Source organism: Aspergillus tubingensis (genome assembly GCF_013340325.1).
Source record: "Aspergillus tubingensis WU-2223L DNA, scaffold_5, whole genome shotgun sequence".
Taxonomy (NCBI): Eukaryota; Fungi; Ascomycota; class Eurotiomycetes; order Eurotiales; family Aspergillaceae; genus Aspergillus; species Aspergillus tubingensis.
In genome coordinates this window covers 153,297-170,341 of record NW_023336279.1, presented here as the reverse complement: position 1 = coordinate 170,341, position 17,045 = coordinate 153,297, and the positions used below count along the sequence as shown (strand labels likewise).

The window sequence follows — 17,045 nt, the reverse complement described above, 5'->3', positions numbered from 1 at the left end:
AGTGTAATCACACAGCTCTTCCCTTGTTCATCATGGTCGTAAATTGTCAAACAGCGTATCATCATAGACAATGAAGAAATCAGATGGTGTTGACCTCAACAGCTAGACTACTGACCCCCAATGAAAGCGAATCGCTCCAACACCTGCTCCCTCACCTCCCTCACAATACTCTCCGCGTCCTTAACCTCATGAACCAACCCAATCGACGCCCCCGCATACGTCGCCAACCTACCCTCCGGTCCCCATGCCTGATCCCCCTGCTTCGCCGCCTCATCATGTAGCACCTTCAACTCCTCAAATCCCTTCCCAGCCAGATGCTCCACCCACGACCGATTAATAACCGTTCTGGGCATATACTCCTCGGGCCACCCAAACGTCCCGCGGAGGTGATTATACAACAACGTCTTCGTAGTCCCCACCGCTCCATCCTCCGCTCTCACAACCTCCTGCTGATACCCACGCGCGATCCTCGTCTCACTCGCAGCCAGGAACCTCGTCCCCATGACCACCCCAGACGCACCAAGACACAGCGCCGCCGCCGCGCCCCGCCCATCAGCTATCCCGCCTGCGGCAAACAGAGGGATCTGACTCCCCGCCATCGCATCAGCCACCTCCGGTAAGAGCGAAATCAAACCTATTGCATCTTTAGCTCTGCCGTGCCCACCTGCTTCCGCTCCCTGAACGACAACCACATCGGGCTTCTCTGCCGATTTCAAGATACTCCTCGCCTCGGACAACGTCCCGATCTGGATCCAGATCTGAGTTCCCGGTGACGCGGCACGAATCGCTCGGGACCAGGTATCTAGATCTGCTTGGCCGTTAGGTGGGGCGTAGAGCCATACCGCGCAGGGCTTGTATTTCTGGATGGTTTCGACGGCAGTGTCGAGGTCGTCGGCCCAGAGGAGGAAGCCCACGCCGATGGGCAGATGGGAGGATGGTGTTGTTTTGAGGGCAGATGACGATATTAAAGATGATGCTTGCTCTAGATCTGCGGCTACGTTTTGGATGGCATTGTTGACGAAGCCAAGGCCCCCGGCCCGCGATACTGCCACGGCTAGGGCGGGGCCGGACATGACGCGCATGGGAGCGCTCACGATTAGGGGGCTGGTGGTCCATGGGTAGAGGCGGGAGAGGGTGGGTGCGAGGTTTTGGAGTCGGGGCATTTTGTGTATGGTTGTGATTATGATTTTGGTTGTTTTTGGGGTATAGATGGATATAGATGCATTAAATGATTGATGAGGATGGAGAAGAAGATGATGAAAAAAGTAGTGGAGGGGATGAGATGACGTGAGATGGGATGGGATTATGGGGTTTAGAGGGTGGGGCTAATCCGGGTTCCGTTGATTGCCGAGCGCGTATTGCGGGTGTTGCGGAGGTACGGCGGTTAATAACAGCCATGGGGCAAATACATTTTTTTCTTTTTTCTTTTTTTTTTTTTTTTTTTTAGTCTTTACTACTGGCAGAATTAATATGAAGTTGATTTAATTAAATTTTATTTATTTAATATAGTTATTTAAAAAACCTGATGGCCGCTATCAACAGCTGTAGCGGAGGGAAGCAGTCCGCAGTGCAGATTACTCTACCGTCCTTATAGGACAATGATGGATATGGCCTATCTTTTGCTAAAATGTGGTAAATATTGGTCCATATGGATGGAATCCCATCCAATATACAGTTTCCCTAGCTCGCTAACAAACACTCAGTCAGAAAAACGCCCTTTCCACTCATAACCATGCTCCCCAGTTCATTCCACCAACAACACCAGTCTCAACCCAAATGATATCCCTCTACTCCCTCCCCTCTCCTCTGCTTTTATACTCCTCCTCACTAACAGCCTCATGCCACACCGTCTTCCCCAGTCCAACAACAAAATGCGTCATCACACTCTCCTCATCCGCACCATGCCAATGCGTCGTCCCCGCCGGTGCCCACACAACATCTCCCGTGTTCAAACGCCGAGGGACCCCTCCCTTATCGCAGATCCATCCATTGCCCGCAACCACTTTGATCATCTGTCCGTTCTCGTGGGTGTGCCAGTATGTGCGTGCGCAGGGAGTAAAAGTGACATTGGCGATGGAGGCGTCGCTGGCGAAGTGGATCGGGTCAAGGTAGACGTCTCCTGTGAAGGTGGCGGTGGGTTTGGCGCTTTTGGCGTCTGGCTTGTGGGCGGAGGGGATGATCATTGATTCAGGCATAGTTTTGTGTATGATTTCTTGAAGCTTTATGGGGGGTTTGTAGGTGTTAGGTGTTGTGTAACTAGCAGAGTTGGGATGTGATAGGCTTCAGGACGTAGGGTTGAAATGGATGTAGTGAAATGATATTATTGCTGGTGAAAAAAGACGAGCATATTTGTTGTCTTTTATTGAATTTTTATACTCGACTACCCTAATGTGTATATACTGAAGTCTGGGTGAACATGTCAGCTGGTTCCCGTGGGGCTGCAGGCTGACGGTAGATCCACATTTATCTCCGGGCCCTTCATAGGAGGGAGTGTCAGCAAGTCCGTTTTATCAATGAATCGTCGGCTGCCTTCCAGATCCCGCTCAGCCTGCATTATAGTGGGGAAATGGTGGTTCTCCGCAAATATCATTGCAAGTGGGTGCTCAGGTCATCCCTTTAGCATCTCCAGTTATCTCCGAGAGGATGGCTGTCATCCAGTCAGTGGCATGACGAGTTTAGCTATCGTGCTATTTCTTGCTTCTAATATGGCATCCGGTGTGTCAGGAGCACGTTTCTATGGAGATATCTCCGACTTTTACTGGCTTCCTGAAGCCTTATATCAGATGCACAGGCGATCTGCTCCAGGGGCTGGCAATCAACCAGACTTGTTCCCCCAAGCAGAAGTATCCGGAGACATTCGAAGCATGTCCGGCTGCAAAAATTGACTAAAGTCAAGTCCCTGCAAGGTTGGCACATCAGCCACCAGCCCCTCCAGCCAGGATACTTCGTCAGAGGTTGCCATTTGTTGAAGCGACGACTCTGTGGCTGGTGACTGCTGATATTCTTGGAGTACTGTACTCAGCAACCTAGTGTCCGCACGTCTACGCCGTTCATACAGAAGAATGAGTAAACATGCTGTGTTATACGCTTCCCTCATGGTTTCCGTATCGTAGGTAGAGGCCACCACCCTCAACGTTTGCATAGCTTCAGGCAGTAACTCGAGTGCCGGGCTGGTGTCCATCTCGAGGATGATACTGATCATTTGGAACGGCACATTAGGTACATGGTGCCATGGAGAGCAGTCGGCAACCATTTCACGTGCTGCACATAGACTGCGTTTGAGTAGGTCAAGGACTTTAGTCATTGTGGTTGGCGATGCGGTGAGGTTAGTTAACCGGAGACGTCGGAGTAGACAAAGAACCAGATTGCATTGGCATAGAAGAGAGGGTGGTTTGGTGTGAGTGCGGTTCAACGTCTGATGCAATAGCTCTTCTATTTCCTGGTCTGGACGTTGGGTCTCCGGTCCCAGGCTGGCGGTTACAGGTAGAAGACCGAGAAGCTCTGTCGTGAAATCACCAGGTCGCGATGATGGCAGTCCCAGCGCGTCACTGCCCAGTGGAACTCGGGAAAGGCCCAGATCGTAGGAGATCCAGAGATTCAGATGCTGAGCGACGCCAATGAGCCTTCGCCGGGTATCAAGATCACGATCGTCATCTGCCGTTAATTGATTGAGTCTGGAAGCTTCGATCAAATGCATCAAGGTCGAGCTTGCCACCCATGCCGGATATGGAGGGGCAGTCATGCGCAGATAAATCACGCGCAGGGTCCATACAGTCACCAGGTGCAGTGAGGGACGAACACTGCCGACATGAGTCTCGGAGATTGAGCGAGCCAATTCGACCAAGTGAGACTCGGTGATGTTGATGTTGGTCCCAGAGAAAAGGCATCCGAGAGCGGCAACCCCAGCCAGGACGCCATCATATGTACTTTCCACCGCGTTGGGCTGCCAGCGGTTGTCCATGCGGCGGAAGAATTCACTAGAATCGATAAAACCATAGCAGGGATCCACCTTGGAGAAATAGACATTCGCCAGAGTCCTCATCTGCATCAACGAGAGGATCTCGACAATGGGAAAGGCTGCGACGGGGGCGAGTCCGGCGGGGGACTTGCGCCTGCCCACATTCCAGCCAAAGAGATTCAATTTGGGTGCATTTGCTGGGTCAACTTTGAGGCCGATCTTTCTCACAAAGGCTGCTCCCGAATTGACCTCAAGGGTCTCAGTGAAGCGGCCCATCTGCCGGGGACTCGATTCGACAATGGGTTCATTCTGGTCGCGGATGTTGGTTCCCCGGTCGGCGGGTTTGCTTCTCACGCGTCGCGGAGCCTGATAGTGACACTCATAGCCCCAACTCGTGCACGTCGAGCAGGGGGATTCACCATTACATTTCCTTTTGCGCTCGCGACAAGGTTCACAGGCGAGTCGCGCCCGTTTGCGCTTCGAGGCAGTCGTATCGCTCATTATGGATAGGTATATCGATCGCAGACGAGGAATAATGATTTGGAAGGTGGGAAGCGAAGACGAGCCAAGGGCCATCGGTCGGGCGGCACTCGGTTTTCCGTCTGCTCCCGACCGGCAATGACACAATAAGCAACACCCAAACGTCAATGTTCTGATGGAAGAAGTATATTCTTTGAGGCAATTCTTATTATCGAGGCACAATATATACAGTAATCTAGCTTAACATGTATGTAAATAGTGGATAAGGTTAAACATCCGGGCCAAAGGTCTGTAGGATCGCAAAGACAGGACAGCTGCAGCAGATCCAACTCTCCCCATTCGCCCGCTAGAGAATCTTCGTTGATCCCTAAAGTGATTGTGCTTACCACCATATCCCCACTCTCGACCCAGGTAATGCTTCAGGCCTTATTTCTCGGTGGTAGCCATCCAGCGCACTCGCCTGGAGTCACTAACGGCATGCCCAGCTTGAACTCGGCCACGAAACTATCAACTCTAGGGCTTGTCATGCCCAATGTCAAGTGTCACAGTGGTGATAAGTATATAACCCTGTTTCTCTTACCCCGCAAACCCTCAGAGTCCGCTGCAGCACTCACCGGCTGGTCTTCTTGCCTTCCCCTCTCAACCTGGGTCCATATGCTCGAAATAGGAACGGAATAGGGATCATAACTGCCGACAGACATCCCAGCAGTGTTCCCGCCCACTGCACCCCGAGGTTCGCGAACATCTGCTTCGAAAAAAGTGGGAACCCTGCCGCAACGCTGGATCGAAGAATGATGTTTGCAGCCACAGTCGAAGCAGCCCTACACAGAGTCAGTATCACGTCCACTGTCGCCATGTTTCAGGCCACACCTACACGGGAAGAAATGAATCAACTAAATAGTTGAAGCATGGTAGAAATATGGAGAGAATTCCAAACCCGATAAGCACTCCTGCTGCAGTTGGAGCCATCCAGTGAACGCTGGCAGTAAAGCCAGTCCAACTGAACCTGTGGCACTATTCAGTACCGAATCAAGTGGATAAAGTGACCTGACTCACCAGAAGATACCAATCGTGAACACTGGAGCACCAACTACAACAGAGTTCAAGCGCCATTCTGGGATGGGAACGTTGTTGTTGGCAGCTAACTTCTTCACGTAGGCAGAGTGCTGTGAGAGAACGAATCCGCAGGCAGCCATCTGCCCAATAATGAGGCCAATAAATGGAAGACCATTAACCCCAGGGCCCATGCCATGGACGGACTCAAAAACATAAGGGTAAGCTTCAAGCAGGGCATACACAATGCCGTAAATGAAGGACATATAAAGGGAAATAACCAAAACAATAGGCTCAGTTACGAGCATCCGCAGTGGACGGGTAAAGTACTTCTGAATTAGCTGCTGTATGTCCACCTCGACTTCCTCCTGCTTTGCATGAATGCCCCAATTACCAGTTTGCTGCCGAAGGTTGGCCGCTTTCGACACAAGAAGGCAAGACGCGTAAGTCTCCTTCAGAAATAATATGCAGATACCACCCCAAGCAAAGCCCACTATAGCCGGAATGTACAGGGTCCAACGCCATCCGAGCGAACTCGAAGCAATGAAGCCTCCAATGAAAGGGGCACTCAACGGACCCAAGAAAACGAGGATTGCATACAGCGAAATGGCAGCTCCGCGGTGCGAATTGTTCCAAATGTCCGACAGCACAGCGGGAACCACCGCGAGTGGACTGGCCCCGAACATTCCCGCAAAGAAGCGACATATTATCAGCGTTTGGATGTCTTTCGCGACGGCAGATGCAATGGTGAATACAGCACCCCCGAATATGCCTAGTGTCAATGGCCATCGTCTTCCAAACAGCTCCGAAGCGGGGGCCCAGATGACAGGACCAGCTGCGAAACCTAACACGAAGAGCGATGTACCCAGTATCCCAACTTCGGATCCTACATTGAAAGACTTGGCTGCAGCAGCAGAGCCAGGTGCAAAGACTCCACTGGCGAAAGATGGGATAAATGTGCCAAAGCATGCGATCGTCGATATGAGTATTCTAAGAGAGAAGGCGTAAGTGTGAGTCCGGAAACTGGAGGAATGGCGTACTTGGTAAAGAGAGGCCAATTCAAGGGGTGCTGAGGATCGTCCGGGCCATCGAAATCGACGACATAGTCTTCCCTATTCGGCAGGGGAGGAGGAAAGTCTTTGCCCTGTCCCATGGACAGAAGTTGTCCAGGGTATTTTTCCACATCAGCCTAGTAGGTATCAACCGTCAGTTACAATTGATACAAAAAGGCATCAAGCAGTTTGTGGTAAGCTTCACCTTCAATGCTTGGGAAAATTGGCTGCTGGTTTCACTATCTTGTGGGTTACTCATAGTGATAATGGCCACCGAAGAGACTGACCCGGTGACATGGAATGGCCTTCACAGCGATTAGAATTAGCTCAGTTGTTTTAATTCAAAGAAAATTCTTCATTTCTATATTAGTTGTGACTGTTTCTTAAACAGACACTCCATAGGACTACAGTCTCTTCCGCCAATGGGAAGTAATCCGCGGAGTTAGCGGGTATTGCGGGAAGATAGTGACCCAGCAGTAACCGTCCACAACTGACTCTCGCGAAATAATTCACTAAGTTGAACATTCATTGCTACTGTCATCGGGGATAATGGTGGCATATTGTCTCACAATGTTGGCATAGAGCCACCAGATCCTCACTACACCCAACCACATTGGTACTTCAAGGCGGGTTCGGCACTGCTACATGGTGGGTGCTTTCCGTGTTGCTCACCAGTTGTTAACTTACAAAATCCACAGCGAAAGCCTCATATACCTCAGGCAATATGATATATACATTTGTGTCTATGTTTACAGCGTGATCTGCCTTGTCGAATCTGATGCCCAGCAAGCATCCCCGGACTGACCCGCCGAAGTGACCCGTCGGCTAGACCCGAGGTTCTCAGCAACCAATCTAATCCACGCAGCAGCCCTCCGAAAGACGTCAGATCTTCATCCTGCAGCTTTGTTCAGATGACTCACTTTCGCTCCGTTGAGATGAAATAGACCACCGATTCGATATCAGTGAAACTTTGAGGTCCAAGTTAGTGTGTCTCTCTTCAGGAACTCACAAGTTCCGTACATTACCATCTCCAATGCCTGCCTCAATAACCGCCCGCAGCACTGTGTCCGAAGATGTGATCAGCCTAGCCAGCACCATGCCTCGCTTGACAGCCATGTCCATAGTCTCGAGTCCAGCTGAGAACCATGCAGCACGGAATTCGACTTGGTAAGCTTCCAATGCCCCCTGAAGTACTCTCGAAACCTAGATGTTTACTAGCATTTTTCAGGAAATCCACCGTCATCGTGGCCGCCTCCTTTGTCATCATCTTCACCTGCTGTGGTCTCAATTTCGCATGGGGTGTTTATCAAGCCCTGTATGAGAGCCTGGCACGGAGGCCCGGAACACCTTTTACCGGAGCATCGCCGGCAGAGATCGACCTGATTGGTACCATCTCGGTGTCCCTGATGACCATCGGAGGGCCTTTTGCGGTCGCTTGGGCAAAGCGCTTCTCGCCTCGTGTGGTCTCCTTTGCGGGCGGCTTTGTCTTCGGGCTTTCTCTCATTCTGGCCAGCTTCGGCACGAAGTTGTGGCATTTCGAGCTGACGCAAGGGCTGCTGAACGGCATTGGTACCTGCCTGTGCTACATGATACCAGTCACCATTGCCCCCACGTGGTTTACCCATCACCGAGGCCTAGCTATGGGCATCATCTTATCAGGCACTGGTGTGGGTGGTCTGGTGTGGGCGCCCGCGTTGACTGCGTGCGTTAACGCCCTCGGATTTCGCAACACTCTGCGCTTGACTGGTGGTCTGTCGTTCGCGCTGGTCGCGGTCGCTAGCGGTGCAATGGCCTGGGAGCCAGCCAGCCAGCGTCGTATCGCAATCGAAAATGCCTCGAGAACCAGTCGTGTGGATGGTATTCTCAATGTGCCACTGGTGGACTGGCGTGTTGCCCGGACGCGTCGCTTCATGGCACAGGCACTAGGCGCGATATTCCAGGCGGCTGCATATTACACCCCGGTCTTCTTCTATGCCTCATACGCCCAATCCCTTGGATACAGTACCACAGCCAGCTCCAACTTTATTGCCCTTAGTAATGCTTGTAACGCAGTGGGCAAGATCATCATCGGCCATGTCGCGGATCGCCTTGGTCGGTTAAATGCTCTTCTGCTCACCACTTGTCTCAGTGCCATCGCTACCGTTGCCTTCTGGTTACCATCCACTTTGACCGGTCAGACGACGCAGTCGCAGGGTCTATTTATCACGTTCACCATTCTCTATGGCACCTTCGCCAGTGCGTATGTATCACTCTTCCCGACCAGTCTTGTCGAGCTGTTCGGGGTACAGAATTTTGCCTCCGTCAACGGTGTTTTGTACATGGTTCGTGGCATGGCCACCATGGTCGGTACCCCGGTTGGTGGTGTCTTGGTCAGAAGTGCGGCCAATGCCCTCACCCCGAAGGCGTACGAGAACATGTCGGTACTGGTCAGTGGCCTGCTGTTTGCTGCCACAGCTGCAATAGTCTGGGTGCGCTTGGAGGCAATGATTGGGCCCGATGGACATCTGCTCTGGAAATGGCGACAGTAGCAGCTGTAGTCTGTGCGTATCTTTTGGGTTCCTAGAAACCATAAGGCCACCCCGGAGTTGCGACAGCGCTCGGGGGTAATCCAAACTGTATGTATTGGAACCCATGATGTATTATCTTAACCACCATCTCCACTCCAATGAACTTGATGTTTTCTGAAAATTCGTTCCATTTGTGGATGGCCTCGTCGTGGTTATTCAGTATGACTTGGGCGCACGGTATCTATGGCCGCTTATTGAAGGGAGGCACTATTGCCACACCGGCCAGGCTGCCTTCACACCAGCTTTCGCTCATGCCACATCATCCGCCTACCTCCGCAGGCAAAGTGTGTTCCCTAAAGAGTAAGGCTCGCCTGTTAGTACAGGCAGAACCCTCCCGATGATCTTGATATAGAGATGTTGAACTGCTGCCTCGGGCGCAGATAACTTAAAGTGGCAGGCGAGAAGGATTCTACTTGCACTAGAATAAGGCTGTTACCTCATTAAGAGCGTGCTTTACGTTCTAAGGTAGGCGGCAGGTTGTAGCATGAGTAAAGGCTGGTGTGGAGGCAGCTTGGCCGGTGTGGCAGTAGGGCCTCCCTTATTTGATAGCCAATGTAGCATCGCTTGAACTTCAGCACTAAGTACCGAGATAGGCTTCCACGTGGGTAGAACAATTGCTGCAGGAACTGTTATTCTGGAAGGTCCAAACGACTCCAACTACTCCACCTTGGCAGGAATGCCCGATATCGCTCGGCAAGTTCGGCTTATCACCCGATGACCTGATAACGATAAGATTTGGAGATGCAATTGATTCGAGTTGATGCAACATCGAATTACTGGAAAGATCAATAATCACAAGTCAAGCCAATAATCGGAGCTTGCCGCCTGTTTCCGATGACACCGATTAGCTCCAACAGTCTGGGCAGGGACGGTATATATGCAGCCGATGGGCAGCCCTCAGCCCCTGTTCGTCACAAACCTTTGAGCAGACTCGTCTTCTGATCATGGTACGCTCTTTACAACTCGGAGTGGCGGCCCTTGGGCTGCTTGGTGCAGTGTCCGCTCAATTAGTGTCAACTGGCTTGTCCGTCACGCTCGACCATATCGATTACTTTGTCTCTCCTTACTCAGCGGGGAATGTGACGGTGTCGGCGGCCTTCCTGAAGGACGTCCCCAGTGTCAATGGCTTCTACCCTGTGACTGTTGTCCAAGAGGAGACAGCTGAGGTATCATCGTTGCCCTCTCTTTTCTCTACATGGACGGATGTGGATGATGTGTTTACACCCGCTTTCCTGGGTGCAGTCTTAATCCGTGGCTACAAACCCGACAATGTCACTACAACCTTCAATACTTCCCGCTCCAGTGTCCTCGTGCCTTTGGAGTCCAGGGTTGTCCCATCAGGCCCGTACTTCCTCGAACAGGCTACTGGGAAGCTTTATCCAGTCTACCGTTTATATAGCGACTTTGCAGGAGCCTTTACGCAACCACTGCTCCAGAAGCCAGACGGTACATTCCAGCCTTTGTCGGCCCAAGTGGCCGGTCTGGTCTCATCCACAGTGGGTGTACCCTCTCGCATCTACTATACTCCCAGCTCTGAGAAACCGTTGGCCGGGGCCCGCGTCGGCGTAAAGGATATTTACAGCCTCGCTGGCGTGCGCCAGAGCAACGGCAATCGGGCATGGTACAACTTGTACGGAGAGAACAACGTCACTGGCACCGCTGTTTCGCGTCTGATCGACGCAGGCGCCATTATTGTCGGACTACAGAAGCCCTCGCAGTTTGCAAATGGCGAAACGGCTACAGCTGACTGGGTCGACCTTCACTCACCCTTCAACCCACGTGGAGATGGATACCAGGATCCTTCTTCCTCCTCGTCAGGCGCTGGTGCTTCCATCGGCTCTTACGAATGGTTAGATCTGGCTCTTGGTAGTGATACCGGTGGTTCTATCCGCAATCCAGCCGAGGTCCAGGGAGTCTACGGTTCCCGCCCATCTCATGGTCTCGTCGAACTCGACCATGTCATGTCCATGTCTCCGGTGCTCGATACTGCGGGAGTCCTGACAAGGGACCCTTACCTCTGGGACCGAGCCAACCAAGCCCTCTACAGCACTAACTACACCTCGTTTAATGGCAAATCAGTCCGCTATCCCAGCAAGCTGTACACTATCGATTTCCCGACGACCAATGACTCTGCGGCAGACGCATTGCTGGCTGGATTCCAAAAGCGCCTGGCCGCATTCTTGAATACGACAGCCACCCCGCTGGACCTACCTGCCGACTGGTCGTCACAGCCGCCGTCCGGCGCACCCGCCAATGTCTCGCTTGAGACATTGCTTAATCTGACCTACCCAATGCTCATCACCAAGCAGCAGATCCCTCTGGTTAGGGATCCTTTCTATGCCGACTATGCAGGTACGTATGGCCCAAGCCTCTCACTCACAACATTGACTAATACACAAACAGCAAAGCACGACGGCCGAGTCCCCTTCGTCGACCCCGTCCCTCTTTCCCGGTGGAACTGGTCTATGGCATATCCTGACTCCGCACTGGATGAAGCCATCCACAACAAGACGCTCTTCATGGACTGGATCGCTGAGAACTATCTCACTCCGATCTCCGACCCCGAGCAGTGCTCTTCGTCGCTTATTGTCTATGTGGGCACCGATGGCTCCCAGACAGCGCGTAATGTCTACCGCTCGCTGCCTGGCGCACCATCAGGCTATAGCAAGTTCCTCATCTCCAATATGGCCAGTGTGCCGGACTTTGTCATTCCCGTTGGAGAGATTGCGGCCTACAGCACCATTACACAGCACCAGGAGAAATTTCCCGTCGCCATTGACGTTCTGGCTGCGAAGGGGTGTGATGGGCTACTTGTTAGGCTGGCTCAGGATTTGTTGGAGGCTGGAATTATTAGTGCCCCGTTATCCGGGGGGACGTTGACTGGTGGACCGGTCTTGTTTTGACGCTTAGTGCTTATCTTCGAAGGGATAACGACGAGGACGGCTACAAAGCTTATGCCACAGACGATATGATGTTTGATGATATTTGTCAGGTTATAGATGAGAATTTGGATATTGTATATAGTGTCAAAAACATAGACAAAACTACTGCATATCGATTTATCCTCAGAACAGGTGAATTGATTATGCTCTTCATGCTGCTCCAACGGCAAACGACTGCATCGGGCCGATGCGGGTCCAGGATCATCCTTATCAACTCCAGTCAGCACTAGCAATTGACATGTCTCTCCAGATCGGCTAGAACCGCCTTTTGGCAAAACACGCGTGCTATCGTGATTGTAGCGCAATTGCTGCCTAGCTGTTGCTAAAATCTGAACCCCAGAATCTCCCTCTCCTGCTTTCTCTTTTTCTCTCTTCGAAACGATACTCCACACCCCACGCCCAGATGCGTTTTCTCAGCAGTGCAGCCCTATTCGGCCTGGCATATGCCTCCACCCAGGCCGTACTCCAGCCAGAGGAGCCGTCCGACTTCCGCACATTCCACAGCCCATATTCCCCGCACCACTCAATCCGCATCCGCCAGCAGAATGAATCGCTCTGCGCTGCCCATTCCGCCCAATACACCGGCTGGCTCGACATTGGCCATAAGCATCTCTTCTTCTGGTACTTCGAAAGCCAAAATGACCCTGCTAATGATCCCCTCACTCTGTGGATGACCGGAGGACCAGGCGGTTCCAGCATGATCGGTCTTTTCGAAGAGGTTGGACCATGTTTGATCAATGAGTATGGCAATGGCACTTATTACAACCCTTGGGGATGGTCCCGAAACTCGTCTCTACTATTTGTTGATCAGCCAGTCGATGTGGGGTTTTCGTACGTTGATGAAGGCGAAGAACTGCCAGGTGACTCGCATCAAGCTGCAATTGACATGCATCGGTTCTTGCAGTTGTTTGTTTCCGAGGTGTTTCCGCATTTGCAGTCCCTTCCCTTTCATCTTTCGGGGGAGTCGTATGCCGTGAGTGTCTTCTCCAGGTTATCTTAGCAAAGACTAATAGTATATATAGGGTCACTATGTCCCTTACCTCGGCAGCCAAATCGTTCAACAGAATAAGCTCTATCCCAATGAGCCCCAGGTCCTTTTGCACTCATGTCTCGTAGGCAACGGCTACTACTCGCCTCGCGACACTGCCTACGGCTACTGGGAAACACTCTGCACCACTAACCCTGGCGTACCCGAACCGGTCTTCAACAAGACCAGATGCGACATCATGGCTGCCAACATGCCGCGATGCATGGAGGTCTTCGACATATGCAACCGGAACCCTGATCCAGCCATTTGCCATGCTGCGTCGGAAGTATGCTACGAGGGCATAATCGGATGGTATGATGACGAGTCTGGGGAGGGTGGTCGGAATCGATTTGACAGTGAGCATTCACCCATCCCAGTCATATCCTATCAGCGGAGCTATGGTATTTTACTTATACGCAACAGTAACTGCACCCTGCGCCATTGACGGCGTCTGCTACATCGAAGCGGCTCGTATCGAGCGATACCTGAACACGCCCGCAGTTTGGGCTGCTTTATCACCACCTAAGGAAATCAAAGAATACAAGGTCACCTCCGAAAATGTGCCGCGCGCATTCGATCGCACTTCGGACGAGATGACGCCTGCGTCGGAGCAAATTGCTTATCTGCTTGCGAATCAGGTACATTTCCTCGCGTATCAGGGAAATCTCGATTTGGCGTGTAATACGGCGGGTAATCTGCGCTGGGCGCATTCTCTGCCGTGGAGGGGTCAGGTCGAATTTACCTCCAAGCCACTGCAGTCATGGAGTTGGGTGGATGTGATATCCGGAAAGAGCGGAGTGGCTGGAACGACGAAGGAGGTGAGGGTGAAGGTTAGTGAGAGTACGGATAAGGAGTCGAGGTTTGCGCTGGTTACAGTTGATGGGGCAGGACATTTTGTGAGTACTCTCTTCGCTTTGTGGGATGCAGGTATGCGGCTTGCTAATGATGGTATTTTAATAAATACAGCTTCCCCAAGACAGACCCGATGTGGCGTTGGATATGATGGTGCGGTGGATCTATGGCGCATCGTTCACTGAGTGATGCAACATTCGGCTTTGAGGCCTAGAATATAGCAAAGCGCCAGATTTCTTTCCTGTCCACCGGAGTACTACGTAAATAAAACAAACCGCACAAGCTTAAAGTCGCTCCCTAACCAGCTCCCTCCGCGTAATTTAAAACCACAATCTATACGCTAGTCTCAGACTATTATAGCCATAGCAGAACCCGAACATATTTGTCATATCACTCTAATGATTTCTATGATGTAAGCAAGTCCCTACGATTACTAACTACCTGAGAAGTACCAAAATTAACACCCATTTTCGGCCCCTCCTGACTCAACATTTCTTTTTCTTCATTGTCCAGTCAGAGCTTGCCACGCACCCTGCCTCATTATGGATTCTGCAAGTGCTGACCCAGCCCGGTGGCAGTGTTTTCTGCAGGGCAAGATCATCTCATTGGTTGCGTATAATCGATGAGTCCACGAGTCCGTTGATCTCCCACTACTTGAATTAGAGACTGATGTCACATATGACCAGTCGAATACCTGGTTTCAGTGGTAGTCGGCATATGATATGTTCTCTCGCAGCTGTAATATCACAAGCTCAATTGCCGAATGGCTGATTCCACAATATATCCAAAACAGAAAGCGTAGGAAAGATATTCGAGTGACTTTGATCACTGGGGCTGAAGACAATGGCTGTCCTTGCTTACGATATAAGCAACGCACACATAATAACTAGTCTTCGATTTCGGAATAGCCTTTGCCATCAAGTTAAAATAGTGAGTCTTGGGCATGTAACTGAGCCAATTATGTCGAGTTAATTAGGAATAGGGACGCGCATCTCGTATTACAAAGCGTAGGTGAATTAGCCGCTGAAGAAAGACAGAGAGGCCTAGCCGGGATTTGCAGCATGCGTCCCCGTTAGCATCGATCGTGGCCGCGATCACCATAGTAATATTCCGCTAAGATCATGCATCACCTGCCCAGGTCATCGATGGGGAATACTCTCCACCTGAGCATCGGTCATAACCGATCGCTAACCTTCATAAGTTACTGGACAAACTAGATTTTGAACGGCATAATAGATACGGCATGAGCCTGTCGTATAAGCTGTAATATCTACAAAATAGCTCGGGCAAAGTGTGTTGATATATAGGCAACCCCAACTAAATTGTGAGACCGGTAGGGTAAGGCTGAGCTAGCACTGCGAGATCCCTACTCATGCTACCCTTACCGATCGCTGATGCAGGTGACGCTTGTGGCGATTCGTCAGGGGCTGCTGTGTAACATGAAAACAAAGCAACCCAGATATATTACTGTAACCTACTACATATGACCTGGAGGCCGTACCTGGGTTAGATAAACTGTTTAACCCCTCCGACGCGATCTTACTATGTCTTTGTTTCTCATTAAACATAGCCCTCATTCACGATGTTAAATTACTTCAAGATAGCCGCGAACATTGTGTTCCGGTTTCTCAAAGCAATCTTCGATCTTGTCTTGTTCATTGTCTACATTGTTCAACTCTCCATTCGTGACTTGATATCAACTGTGCGTTATAAATGGCCATCCTCATTACTAGACATCTGAACTTATTTGCAGATAAATAGGTCACGAATCCTTTCCTTCCCAATCGTCCAGTCGGGAATGTTATACCCTGTGGATACCCAGGCCATGGAGGGGTTTGGCCAGAGTACACGGCCCCTAAGCGGGGAGAAGATTCCCGCTCGCCTTGTCCAGGGTAATCGTTAATCCCCCATATCTTTCACATATACTCGCTGACCCTTATTTTTGCATAGACTTAACGCTTTAGCTAATCACGGTATGTCAGCCTTCTTTACTGATTTAAACAGTCTTTACTGAGTAACATAACAAAGGGATCCTGCCGAACAATGGAAAACGTATTACCTACGCACAATTATCGCATGCGATCCAACATGCATACAACCTTGCACCAACTCTAGCAAGTCAGCTTACCTCTGCAGCTAAGCAGCTGGATCAAGGTCGAGGCTGGATTGATCTCCCCGATCTCAACGTCTTGAACGTACGTATACATGGGAATCTCGCTTTTCCTGCCTTGCTTTTCTCTCACTGTCAAATATATCTCTTTTCGGCGAGCTTCTTCTAACGCAAGAACTAATATATTGGATTTCAGGTTGTCCAACATGACGCCTCATTTACTCGTCCCGATATCGCATTTTGCCCGGACCAAAGCATCCCGCACACCGACCTGATTAATAGATTACTCGACCACGCGTCAGATGGGAAACACCTGTCACTGACAGACTTTTCCTACTACTCTGGTCTTCGCCGTGCGGAGTGCAGGCGGAGTAATGGCCAGTATACACTATCGGGGAGTTTTATCCACAAGATGATCGGTAATAAGTCTGCTCTCCATTGTACATACGGCTATACTAATTTAATCTTGCAGGATCTGGAACCAGTGCCCTCATGTATTCAATCTTCGGTGGGGATATTGAAGCACTACGGGCGTGGCTTGTGGACGAGCGTTTCCCAGATGGTTGGGAGCCGAAGAATAGGGAGGCTCTCGGTCATACAATTGCCGTAGGTTCATTCTTGCTTTACTGTTCTTTTTTCGCCCGGTAATTCTGACATGGCTTATAGCAAGCATTGACTACTTCTCTTGCCGTTGAATTCAGTATCGATGAGAAGCAAGCGTTGCGGGAAGGAGATGCCTTTTACCTCGAGTGAAACATGTGTACAGCTGGCTAACAGATTACTTCCTCTCTTGTCTGCTTATTATTTTCTTCTTTTTTGTTCCTGAGTATCGATCAGGGAAGAATGTATAACCATTTGCAAATGAGCGAGTTCTCAATATATCAAACTATACACTTAAGTGATTGTGGTGTTGGATGACACTTAGAATAGGACTAGTATGCCGCCCACCAAATAGGGTGGTAGTTCAACTCCAACGCAGTTGCCAATACATCCTTTAGATAAAC

General features: G+C 50.8%; 8 protein-coding genes across 8 annotated transcripts; 4 read left to right on the top strand and 4 right to left on the bottom strand.

Moving 5' to 3' along the window:
• Positions 1–107: 107 nt before the first annotated feature.
• AtWU_03413 (nitronate monooxygenase) lies at positions 108–1,163 on the bottom strand (the record flags this gene model as incomplete). Its single annotated transcript, XM_035498525.1, has 1 exon — positions 108–1,163. The coding sequence occupies one exon, from the start codon at positions 1,161–1,163 to the stop codon at positions 108–110; it is 1,056 nt and encodes a 351-aa protein (XP_035354418.1).
• Positions 1,164–1,787: 624 nt separating this feature from the next.
• On the bottom strand, positions 1,788–2,195 carry AtWU_03412 (cupin domain-containing protein; the record flags this gene model as incomplete). The annotated part of the gene is made up of 1 exon (XM_035498524.1): positions 1,788–2,195. The coding sequence occupies one exon, from the start codon at positions 2,193–2,195 to the stop codon at positions 1,788–1,790; it is 408 nt and encodes a 135-aa protein (XP_035354417.1).
• A 620-nt stretch (positions 2,196–2,815) lies between these two features.
• On the bottom strand, positions 2,816–4,459 carry AtWU_03411 (bicyclomycin resistance protein; the record flags this gene model as incomplete). Its single annotated transcript, XM_035498523.1, has 1 exon — positions 2,816–4,459. The coding sequence occupies one exon, from the start codon at positions 4,457–4,459 to the stop codon at positions 2,816–2,818; it is 1,644 nt and encodes a 547-aa protein (XP_035354416.1).
• A 398-nt stretch (positions 4,460–4,857) lies between these two features.
• AtWU_03410 (MFS transporter) lies at positions 4,858–6,802 on the bottom strand (the record flags this gene model as incomplete). Its single annotated transcript, XM_035498522.1, has 6 exons — positions 4,858–4,951; positions 5,053–5,259; positions 5,313–5,444; positions 5,495–6,481; positions 6,532–6,680; positions 6,749–6,802. 6 exons carry the CDS (start codon positions 6,800–6,802, stop codon positions 4,858–4,860), a joined length of 1,623 nt encoding a protein of 540 aa, XP_035354415.1.
• Positions 6,803–7,576: 774 nt separating this feature from the next.
• On the top strand, positions 7,577–9,071 carry AtWU_03409 (MFS monocarboxylate transporter; the record flags this gene model as incomplete). Its single annotated transcript, XM_035498521.1, has 2 exons — positions 7,577–7,710; positions 7,772–9,071. The coding sequence occupies 2 exons, from the start codon at positions 7,577–7,579 to the stop codon at positions 9,069–9,071; spliced, it is 1,434 nt and encodes a 477-aa protein (XP_035354414.1).
• A 983-nt stretch (positions 9,072–10,054) lies between these two features.
• On the top strand, positions 10,055–12,013 carry AtWU_03408 (glutamyl-tRNA(Gln) amidotransferase, subunit A; the record flags this gene model as incomplete). Its single annotated transcript, XM_035498520.1, has 2 exons — positions 10,055–11,462; positions 11,514–12,013. 2 exons carry the CDS (start codon positions 10,055–10,057, stop codon positions 12,011–12,013), a joined length of 1,908 nt encoding a protein of 635 aa, XP_035354413.1.
• A 442-nt stretch (positions 12,014–12,455) lies between these two features.
• Positions 12,456–14,120, top strand: cp8 (putative carboxypeptidase Y; the record flags this gene model as incomplete). The annotated part of the gene is made up of 4 exons (XM_035498519.1): positions 12,456–13,025; positions 13,075–13,435; positions 13,503–13,975; positions 14,046–14,120. The coding sequence occupies 4 exons, from the start codon at positions 12,456–12,458 to the stop codon at positions 14,118–14,120; spliced, it is 1,479 nt and encodes a 492-aa protein (XP_035354412.1).
• A 1,393-nt stretch (positions 14,121–15,513) lies between these two features.
• AtWU_03406 (peroxidase family protein) lies at positions 15,514–16,794 on the top strand (the record flags this gene model as incomplete). Its single annotated transcript, XM_035498518.1, has 7 exons — positions 15,514–15,633; positions 15,693–15,823; positions 15,882–15,904; positions 15,960–16,126; positions 16,238–16,460; positions 16,514–16,647; positions 16,708–16,794. 7 exons carry the CDS (start codon positions 15,514–15,516, stop codon positions 16,792–16,794), a joined length of 885 nt encoding a protein of 294 aa, XP_035354411.1.
• Between the last annotated feature and the right edge of the window lie 251 nt (positions 16,795–17,045).